Source organism: Eleutherodactylus coqui, chromosome 1, assembly GCF_035609145.1.
Source record: "Eleutherodactylus coqui strain aEleCoq1 chromosome 1, aEleCoq1.hap1, whole genome shotgun sequence".
Lineage (NCBI taxonomy): Eukaryota > Metazoa > Chordata > Amphibia > Anura > Eleutherodactylidae > Eleutherodactylus > Eleutherodactylus coqui.
The window spans coordinates 10428388-10440532 of NC_089837.1; the positions used below are offsets into that span (position 1 = coordinate 10428388).

The 12145-nt window shown below is 42.2% G+C and overlaps 1 protein-coding gene across 1 annotated transcript in view; it reads left to right on the forward strand.

The window, feature by feature from the left end:
* Positions 1-12145, forward strand: part of AGBL5 (AGBL carboxypeptidase 5) — a 44732-nt gene that overhangs the window by 9904 nt on the left and 22683 nt on the right. Inside the window, exons 2-8 of the mRNA XM_066575043.1 lie at positions 2231-2294; positions 2628-2891; positions 3048-3219; positions 3523-3689; positions 4705-4885; positions 4954-5132; positions 6437-6998. Coding sequence (XP_066431140.1) covers positions 2671-2891; positions 3048-3219; positions 3523-3689; positions 4705-4885; positions 4954-5132; positions 6437-6998 — 1482 coding nt within the window. The 5' untranslated portion in view covers positions 2231-2294; positions 2628-2670. The remainder of the gene's footprint in view (positions 1-2230; positions 2295-2627; positions 2892-3047; positions 3220-3522; positions 3690-4704; positions 4886-4953; positions 5133-6436; positions 6999-12145) is intronic.

Genomic DNA, 12145 nt, shown 5'->3' on the forward strand with positions numbered 1-12145 from the left:
GGACTCACTGACGGACTCACTGACGGACTCACTGACGGACTCACTGACGGACTCACTGACGGACTCACTGACGGACTCACTGACGGACTCACTGACGGACTCACTGACGGACTCACTGACGGACTCACTGACGGACTCGCCAAAAGTTCTCCAACTTCCCAATGTCGTAGAAACATGAAATTTGGCGCAAGCATAGATTATCTTCAAAATAGGAAAAGTAATTGGGTCCCAACTCGATTATTCAATTCTAGCGCAAAAGAATTGGCGTCGAAATTTAACGTACATAATCTAAATCACTCACTTCCCAATGTCATAGAAACGGGAAATTTGGCACGAGCATTGATTATGTCATAAATAGGAAAAGCTAATGGGTCCCAACTCCATTATTCAATTCTATGCGCAAAAGAATTAGCGTCCCAATTTTACGTACGTCATCTAATTCTCTCACTTCCTGATGTAATTTAATATAAAGGAAACGTCGCATTGTGGTGTTTCCTGGGTAACGCAGAGAACTATGCAAAATGGTGAACATATGTTTTTCCGGTATCTCTAAAGTAACCGCGACTTCATAAGATTTTCCGTGTGAACACCAGATAAACACCAGTACCAAATTTACTCGGGCGAAGCCGGGTATATCAGCTAGTATAATATATATATCCTTGTCTGTGCCGTGTCATACGTATGTGTGTCTTAAGTGTGTATAGTCGTTCCATTTTAGCCTGACGAAGCTCGCTATAACATATAACGGGTGCCGGGAATGTGGATGCTGATGCGTGTTCACTGCGAGATAGATATATATTATACAGGTCTATGTTCAAACAAACACCGCTCATTAGAATAGACTAATTTAATTAAACTGTTCAGTAAACATTATGGCCAGACAGTACGCCCTGTGAACGAGCCCGCAGGGTGTAGTCATAGGCTGCTGGATGTGGCTGTAGGACGTGTCCAACTGCTGCCGTTCTCTGTCCTGGTGGTAGCGCCCCGGGTTGGTACTGCAGGCACAGCTCCTAGTGAAATCGTTGCAGTGGCAACACCGGCCACTGCAGTACAGATGGCGCTGTCTGCGTCCAACTATATCCGTGCTGACTGTGGGCGTGGCAATTGGTCTGTTTAGCTGGAATTCCAAGGGGCAGACCCCCACCAATCAACGAATGTCCTGGCATTAATAGTAAGAGTCCCAAAAGTACTGGGCAACCGCTTGAACCCCTTCCCAGTCCAGAACTTGCGGTACTCATAAACAGGTGACATGGGCTCAGAAGCTAATCCAGTGTCATCCAGGCTGGGGTCAGTTACGGCCGGCCTCCAGCTACGATAGTGGAGAACAGCGCTGTTAACCCCTTATATGTCGTAATCTGATAGCGGAATGCAAAGGGCTCACAGAGGGGCGGCGACATCATCGCCCCGCTGCCACACCATTGCAGAGGGCTGTTGGGTTGCCATGATGCCAGACAAGGTCATATCTGCCATGGCCTGTGACTGCTCACATTAGCGATAATGATGTGCAGTACTGAAGTATTGCGGTGTATTGTCACAGGTTCAGCCTACAGCAACATAACTAATACTTGTAAAAAAGCTTTGTTTGCGCGCTTTCAAACATAAAATAGCGGTGTCTGGGTATGGCTGCGTCCGTGACCCCTGCGCAGTAAACTGAAGGCACCTTTATCCTGCGCGGAAAACACTGGGACGTTACCATATTGCTTCGGGGGGGGGGGATCATTTGGTTGATATATTGCGGGTTCTGAAAAAAAACTAATGATCCCGTAAAAACCGCGTGTCATGTTTCCTCGTGTCATGTATCCGCGTGTCATGTTTCCGCGTGTCATGTTTCCGCGTGTCATGTTTCCTCGCGTCGTCTCTTTATATTACAATTAGGGTGGTCTCACATCTACATTGAGGGCTTCGTTCGGGGAGCAGGTAAGGGGCATGCCTTGGCGAAATGGCTCTGTCTTATGAATGGACGGACCTTATCGACTAGAATGGCGTCAGTTCGGTTTTCGCTCGTCTGCCCGGCATGCAGCCGACCGGAGGTCCAGCACAGATGTGGAACGGCCTTAGATGTTCAAAGCATGGCAACTTGTGACCGACAGCAAGTACAGAAGGTGGGAGGGAGAAGACTTGCCGGCAGTTCTGTATGTCATGTAGAGTAGGCGGAGCGGTCATAGAAGGGGCGCCTGCGCCGTAACATGATGGCGTCCTCTACCACATCTCACATCTCCTTCTCTCCTAGATCCATCACATGAGGACGGACGAGGTGGAATTAGCAGAAGCAGCCACCGGCGTGGCGTCTGATGGTCAGTACATCCTGGGTTATATGCTGAGCGCCCCCTACTGACTCCATAATGTGAAGTTAGCGCCTCCTGGTGGCTTTTATTCGGCAGTTTTAAGTAACTTGACCCCAATGCCCCCTCGTCGTGGCTGTGTGTATGTATGATTCATCTGTCCATGTAATGTTGGTGGTCACATGACTTACCTGGCTCCTCCCACTCCTTTTGGCATATCGGTTTACAAAAAAATGCTATCATTTGCCACCAAAGGCTGCAGTTTCAGCATCGTTCCATGAAAGGTCAACCGTACGGAAGTCCTGTATTACCGCCGGGTGATCACATGACCTCTTTGTTTTGTAGAATCTCAAAGAATGAGCCCCCTCGCTGCCACCGTTGTGTCGTGATGGACGTCCGCTGTGGGGGGCTACTCTTCAGCTCCAAGTTTGATTCTGGGAATTTGGCCCGAGTGGAGAAGGTGGAGCGAACGGATGGAGACGGGGACACATTGGGCAGCAATGGGGGCAGTGGGGCCGGGTTCAGCAGCTCCTTACCTGCTCCCGATTATGAGTTCAACATCTGGACAAAGCCGGACTGTGCGGACACGGAGTACGAGAACGGAAACAGGTGATGATGACCAACCTCCAGGCTTCGGTGACGGCGCGGTGGTTGGTACTGCACTGTGGGTGGGCGCCATGCTCCACGTGGGTACTGTCATGCTGTGATACCGGGTAACACAGTAGGGCTGCAGACTTACCCTGACGCTTTTCCTTCTCCCTGCAGGTCCTGGTTTTACTTTAGCGTTAGGGGCGGAGCTCCAGGGAAGCTCATTAAAATAAACATCATGAATATGAACAAACAGAGCAAGCTGTATGGCCAGGGCATGGCGCCATTCGTCCGCACCGTCCCCATCCGCTCACGCTGGGAGCGCATCCGTGACAGGCCCACCTTCCAGGTATGTGTCTCGATCATCAGTCTTTCGACCCACTACCGCGTTATAATTCTGTAGCCCTGCTATATCTGAGCTTGGCCTGGAGGGGACTCCTATTCAGTGATGTCAGTAACATGGGGCGGGGCTGTAGGGACCCCAAATTCAGGGGCGGGACTGTTGGGGACTCAATGTTCAGGGGCGGGCGGCAGGGGGACTGATATTCAGTGGTGTGGCTGTGAGTTCTCCCATCATGATACAAAGGTAGTGGCTACCAGGAATGGTGGGCGCTGCCAGGGACTACTCACCCCCACCTTCTCCTCTTTACAGATGGTGGAGAACCAGTTTGTCCTGTCCTTCGTTCACCGCTTCCTGGACTGCCGCGGAGCCACCACCTACTTCGCCTTCTGCTTCCCTTTCTCTTATGAGGAGAGTCAGGAGTTGCTGGCCGGACTGGACGACCGATTCGCTGATAGCAAGCTCATGACTCCCGGCAGGTAACCGGCCAACTATGGCACGGTGGGGCGTTGAGTCCTGGTCTTATGGGGGCAGTCACCACACCAGCGGGGTGTCCTATGTCGCCATAGTAACACATAAGATTAATCTGCATCTTTCTGCAGACATTGTATCGCTCCCAGCTGAAGGTTTGTTAGAATCCTCTCCAGTCTCCACTGCCTGAGAGCGCCCCCGGTGGGCTGGGACAGACAAAGGTGGCCGCTCTGCCCCCGACCATGTGATACATCGTTAGTTTAACCACTTTAGAACCACAGACTTCTTTTCATTGACATAGCTGTATGGGGACAAGTCAGATATTAAACAATCTTTCCGTATATTATGTTAGCCCAGCAGCACCCCTCAATCACACTGCAGAGGGCGCTCATGGGGTGCGGGAAAGGGTGCCCCCTCCCACTGGCAGTTTGGATGAGCGGTCAGCCTTGACTGCAGCATCTAAACTGTTAATAATCTTTATTTATATAGCGCCAACATATTCCACAGCCCAGCCAGCTCCTGATGGTGGCCGTCAGCTATCTGACACCGCTGACAGCCGCCAGGTGTGGAGCGGACGGTTACTGAGCCTGCTTCATATACACTTCAGGCGCCGCAGGACATTTATATCCATTTGCGGTAACACGCTGCCTGGCTGAACCAGTGCCAGCGGTCAGAGCAGCATGTCGTGGCTTCTACTAATATACCGAGTGCATCAGGTAGTCAGAGGCAGCCATCTTTGTCTGTCCAGGACTGGAGGGCCTCTGAATGATAACACTAATGAGCTCGTCGGCCGTGCCAGCAGGACCAAGTCAGGAGGGCAGAAAGCAATATGTGGTAAAGAAAGGATGCCAACAGCACAACCATAATGCTGCATGGACAGAAAGCAGAGACTTACCATGGTGGGAAGCTGTAGAACTGATATCCCGCTATACAGAAAGTCGTAAGGCTGGGACTGATCCTTGACGTGGGCAGGAAGGCATCTGTCCGGCCGTATGACTCTTGCCTATCTTCTGTCCTCTACAGCAGCTCCCCAGACTCCATCTATTACCAGCGGGAGGCGCTGTGCCATTCCCTGGAAGGGCTCCGCGTTGACCTTCTTACCATCAGCTCCTGCCACGGGATGATGGAGGAAAGAGAACCCAGGCTGGACAAGCTGTTCCCAGATCGCTCCTGCCCGCGTCCATTCCGCTTCAGTGGGAAGAGGGTAAGTGGGCATCATACGCCGCCCATACATTGACCACATTGCCGGCTGAGCGTTCTCCTCCATTACAGGTGTTCTTCCTGAGCAGCCGTGTTCACCCGGGGGAGACCCCTTCCAGCTTCGTGTTCAATGGCTTCTTGGAATTTATCTTGAGACGGGATGACCCCCGGGCAGCCATGCTGAGGCGCATGTACGTCTTCAAGCTCATCCCCATGCTGAACCCTGATGGGGTTGTGAGGGGGCATTACAGGTGAGTACAGTTGGGGGAGACACTCCACGGTGGTGGGACCACCCATGCCTGATTGGTTAGTAAGGGGGGGTTATTCTTTTAGCAGAGGATTGCAGTCTGTTGAAATACAAAGTCTCCAGTACAGTCCATTAGTTATACTTAACCCCTTCATGCCCCAGGGTGCACATTTACGTCCTGGGTGTGCGGGTTTCATCACGTGGGTGCCAGCTGTCTTTGACAGATAACACTCACCTTCAACAGCTGCAGTCGACTGATTTCAGCAGTTAACCCTTTAAATGTTGCTGTAAATTCTGAGAGCAGCACTTAAATGGCCCAATTGGTGTTCAGGGGTCCCAAAGGGTGCTACATGATGAGGGTTCTGGGTGCTGTTCGGTTGCTATAGCAGCCTTCTGACGGCCCCCAGAGCTGCCATGAATAAATGAATGGCCATCAAGGCGTGCCTTTGTGATATAAAGAAATACTATGGTATTACATTATACTGTATGAATGATCAAATAACAAGTTCAAGACGGCACAGGCAATATAAAAGAAAAGGAAAATAATCCTAATTAGAAGACATAAAAGGTAATAATAGTCTAGCCCCCCCCTGCCCCTGCCCCGCCCCTAATATTTTATAATCCCCCAAAAAAGAAAATAAAAAAACTAACTCACTCTATAAAAGTAACGTATTATTTACCCTACATGGTGAGCGCAGTCAGGAAAATGCTCAACGCCAGAACTGCGCTTTCTTTTTGTGGTCACCCCGTCTGCCAAGACTTTTTTTTTACAAAAAAACGATTTAAAAAGTGTTATGTACTCCAAAATGTTACCAATAAAACTACAGGACGTCCCACAAAAGACGAGCCCTCAAACTGCTGCATCAACGGGGAAATAAAGGTTATGGGGGCAGAAATAAAATCAGTGGGAGGGAAAAAACTTTTTAAAAGTAGTGCAGCAAAAATAAAACTATACAAATTTAGTATCGTGGTAATTGTGCTGTCATTTGTGCCGCAATTTGTAACCTGTTAAAACACAAGAGCGTGTAGCACCACACAAAAATACAACTCATCCCATAAAAAACAACAAGCCCTCCAACGCCTGCGTCGATTAAAAAGATGTAAGAGTTATGATTTTTTTAAAAGTGAGGAGGAAAAACAAAAAACGGTGTAAAGGGCCCTGCAACCTCAGGAAACGGGAACCATGTTGGTTGCAGTTCTTGTTTTTAGACAATAGAGGGCACTTGTAAAGACTTGTACTAGTTGGGATTGGTATCACCCATGGTGGAGATGTTCCTCTAATGCTTCATCTCTTCGCTCCTCTTACAGGACAGATACTCGGGGAGTGAACCTGAACCGGCAGTATCTTGGCCCAGACTTTGAACTTCACCCATCAGTCTATGGAGCAAAATCTGTTCTCCTCTATCACCATATCCATAACCGTGCTCATCCCAGTGATCCAGACTGGAGGGATTCCACTACTCTGTCCTCCTCTAACCCTGCACTCCGACCAAAGACTTTAAATCATTCCCCGTCACAGCGCCCCATAGAGGACGACTTGTCGGACATGGAGAAGACAAATAACCTGTTAAACAGTATGGCCAGGGAGGGTTCATATGTTGCATCTCAGGGCCTGACACAAGAAACCACTATCTTGCCTGAGCACGAAGACTTCATTAGGGATAAAGAAGTTTGGACATTGGGGCGGGACCTCAAGACTGAAGTGGGTGACAATTGTGACCCCCAATTGGATACTTATATCAACAATGAGTCCATGTCCTCTATTCCCCCTCAGGAAAGTGGAATTGCCTTCTACGTAGACCTTCATGGTCATGCATCTAAAAGAGGCTGCTTCATGTATGGCAACTACTTCCCAGATGAAAACGACCAGGTAAACACAAGCTGCAGTAATCAGGTTATGTTGCTGCATCTATGTAGAAGAATGCTACTGCCCCTTATGTACAAGAATAAAACTACTATAATACTGCCCCCTATGTACAAAAATATAACTACTATAATACTGCCCCCTATGTACAAGAATACAACTACTATAATACTGCCCCCTATGTACAAGAATATAACTACTATAATACTGCCCCTATGTACAAGAATATAACTGCTATAATACTGCCCCCCTATGTACAAGAATATAACTACTATAATACTGCCCTCTATGTATAAGAATATAACTACTATAATACTGGCCCCTATGTACAAGAATATAACTACTATAATACTGCCTCTATGTACAAGAATATAACTACTATAATACTGCTCCCTATGTACATGAATATAACTACTATAATACTGTGCCCTATGTACAAGAATATAACTACTATAATACTGCCTCCTATGTACAAGAATATAACTACTATAATACTGCCCCCTATGTACAAGAATATAACTACTATAATACTGCTCCTATGTACAAGAATATAACTACTATAATACTGCCCCCTATGTACAAAAATATAACTACTATAATACTGCCCCCCTATGTACAAGAATATAACTGCTATAATACTGCTCCTATGTACAAGAATATAACTACTATAATACTGCCCCCTATGCACAAGAATATAACTACTATAATACTGCTCCTATGTACAAGAATATAACTACTATAATACTGCCCCCTATGTACAAAAATATAACTACTATAATACTGGCCCCTATGTACAAGAATATAACTACTATAATACTGCCCCCTATGTACAAGAATATAACTACTATAATACTGCCTCCTATGTACAAGAATATAACTACTATAATACTCCCCCTATGTACAAGAATATAACTACTATAATACTGCCCCCTATGTACAAGAATATAACTACTATAATACTGCCTCCTATGTACAAGAATATAACTACTATAATACTGCCCCCTATGTACAAGAATATAACTACTATAATACTGCTCCCTATGTACAAGAATATAACTACTATAATACTGCCCCCTATGTACAAGAATATAACTACTATAATACTGCCCCCTATGTACAAGAATATAACTACTATAATACTGCTCCTATGTACAAGAATATAACTACTATAATACTGCCCCCTATGTACAAGAATATAACTACTATAATACTGCCCCCTATGTACAAGAATATAACTACTATAATACTGCTCCCTATGTACAAGAATATAACTACTATAATACTGCCCCCTATGTACAAGAATATAACTACTATAATACTGCCCCCTATGTACAAGAATATAACTACTATAATACTGCTCCCTATGTACAAGAATATAACTACTATAATACTGCCTCCTATGTACAAGAATATAACTACTATAATACTGCCTCCTATGTACAAGAATATAACTGCTATAATACTGTCCCCTATGTACAAGAATATAACTATTATAATACTGCCCCCTATGTACAAGAATATAACTACTATAATACTGCCTCCTATGTACAAGAATATAACTACTATAATACTGCTCCTATGTACAAGAATAGAACTACTATAATACTGCCCCCTATGTACAAGAATAGAACTACTATAATACTGCTCCTATGTACAAGAATAGAACTACTATAATACTGCCCCCTATGTACAAGAATAGAACTACTATAATACTGCTCCTATGTACAAGAATAGAACTACTATAATACTGCCCCCTATGTACAAGAATATAACTACTATAATACTGCTCCTATGTACAAGAATAGAACTACTATAATACTGCCCCCTATGTACAAGAATAGAACTACTATAATACTGCCCCCTATGTACAAGAATAGAACTACTATAATACTGCCCCCTATGTACAAGAATAGAACTACTATAATACTGCCCCCTATGTACAAGAATATTACTACTATAATACTGCCTCCTATGTACAAGAATATAACTACTATAATACTGCCTCCTATGTACAAGAATATAACTACTATAATACTGCCTCCTATGTACAAGAATATAACTACTATAATACTGCCTCCTATGTACAAGAATATAACTACTATAATACTGCCCCCTATGTACAAGAATATAACTACTATAATACTGCTCCTATGTACAAGAATATAGCTACTATAATACTGCTCCTATGTACAAGAATATAACTACTATAATACTGCTCCTATGTACAAGAGTATAACTACTATAATACTGCCCCCTATGTACAAGAATATAACTACTATAATACTGCTCCTATGTACAAGAATATAACTACTATAATACTGCCTCTATGTACAAGAATATAACTACTATAATACTGCCTCCTATGTACAAGAATATAACTACTATAATACTGCCCCCTATGTACACGAATATAACTACTATAATACTGCCTCTATGTACAAGAATATAACTACTATAATACTGCCCCCTATGTACAAGAATATAACTACTATAATACTGCCTCCTATGTACAAGAATATAACTACTATAATACTGCCTCTATGTACAAGAATATAACTACTATATTACTGCCTCCTATGTACAAGAATTTAACTACTATAATACTGCCCCCTATGTACAAGAATATAACTACTATAATACTGCCTCCTATGTACAAGAATATAACTACTATAATACTGCCCCCTATGTACAAGAATATAACTAGTATAATACTGCCCCTATGTACAAGAATATAACTACTATAATACTGCCTCCTATGTACAAGAATATAACTGCTATAATACTGCCTCTATGTACAAGAATATAACTACTATATTACTGCCTCCTATGTACAAGAATATAACTACTATAATACTGCCTCTATGTACAAGAATATAACTACTATATTACTGCCTCCTATGTACAAGAATATAACTACTATAATACTGCCCCCTATGTACAAGAATATAACTAGTATAATACTGCCCCTATGTACAAGAATATAACTACTATAATCCTGCCCCCTATGTACAAGAATATAACTACTATAATACTGCCCCCTATGCACAAGAATATATCTACTATAATACTGCCCCTATGTACAAGAATATAACTACTATAATACTGCTCCCTATGTACAAGAATATGACTACTATAATACTGCCTCCTATGTACAAGAATATACCTACTATAATACTGCCCCTATGTACAAGAATATAACTACTATAATACTGCCCCCTATGTACAAGAATATAACTAGTATAATACTGCCCCCTATGTACAAGAATATAACTACTATAATACTGCCTCCTATGTACAAGAATATAACTACTATAATACTGCCTCTATGTACAAGAATATAACTACTATATTACTGCCTCCTATGTACAAGAATTTAACTACTATAATACTGCCCCCTATTTACAAGAATATAACTAGTATAATACTGCCCCTATGTACAAGAATATAACTAGTATAATACTGCCCCCTATGTACAAGAATATAACTACTATAATACTGCCCCCTATGTACAAGAATATAACTACTATAATCCTGCCCCTATGTACAAGAATATAACTACTATAATACTGCTCCCTATGTACAAGAATATAACTACTATAATACTGCCTCCTATGTACAAGAATATACCTACTATAATACTGCCCCTATGTACAAGAATATAACTACTATAATACTGCCCCTATGTACAAGAATATAACTACTATAATACTGCCCCCTATGTACAAGAATATAACTACTATAATCCTGCCCCTATGTACAAGAATATAACTACTATAATACTGCTCCCTATGTACAAGAATATAACTACTATAATACTGCCTCCTATGTACAAGAATATACCTACTATAATACTGCCCCTATGTACAAGAATATAACTACTATAATACTGCCTCCTATGTACAAGAATATAACTACTATAATACTGCCCCCTATGTACAAGAATATAACTACTATAATACTGCCCCCTATGTACACGAATATAACTACTATAATACTGCCTCTATGTACAAGAATATAACTACTATAATACTGCCCCCTATGTACAAGAATATAACTACTATAATACTGCCTCCTATGTACAAGAATATAACTACTATAATACTGCCTCTATGTACAAGAATATAACTACTATATTACTGCCTCCTATGTACAAGAATTTAACTACTATAATACTGCCCCCTATGTACAAGAATATAACTACTATAATACTGCCTCCTATGTACAAGAATATAACTACTATAATACTGCCCCCTATGTACAAGAATATAACTAGTATAATACTGCCCCTATGTACAAGGATATAACTACTTTAATACTGCCTCCTATGTACAAGAATATAACTACTATAATACTGCCTCTATGTACAAGAATATAACTACTATATTACTGCCTCCTATGTACAAGAATTTAACTACTATAATACTGCCCCCTATGTACAAGAATATAACTACTATAATACTGCCTCCTATGTACAAGAATATAACTACTATAATACTGCCCCCTATGTACAAGAATATAACTAGTATAATACTGCCCCTATGTACAAGAATATAACTACTATAATCCTGCCCCCTATGTACAAGAATATAACTACTACATTACTGCCTCCTATGTACAAGAATATAACTACTATAATACTGCCCCCTATGTACAAGAATATAACTAGTATAATACTGCCCCTATGTACAAGAATATAACTACTATAATACTGCCCCCTATGTACAAGAATATATCTACTATAATACTGCCCCTATGTACAAGAATATAACTACTATAATCCTGCCCCTATGTACAAGAATATAACTACTATAATACTGCTCCCTATGTACAAGAATATAACTACTATAATACTGCCTCCTATGTACAAGAATATAACTACTATAATACTGCCCCCTATGTACAAGAATATACCTACTATAATACTGCCCCTATGTACAAGAATATAACTAGTATAATACTGCCTCCTATGTACAAGAATATACCTACTATAATACTGCCCCCTATGTACAAGAATATATCTACTATAATACTGCTCCCTATGTACAAGAATATAACTACTATAATACTGCCTCCTATGTACAAGAATATACCTACTATAATACTGCCCCTATGTACAAGAATATAACTAGTATAATACTGTCCCCTATGTACAA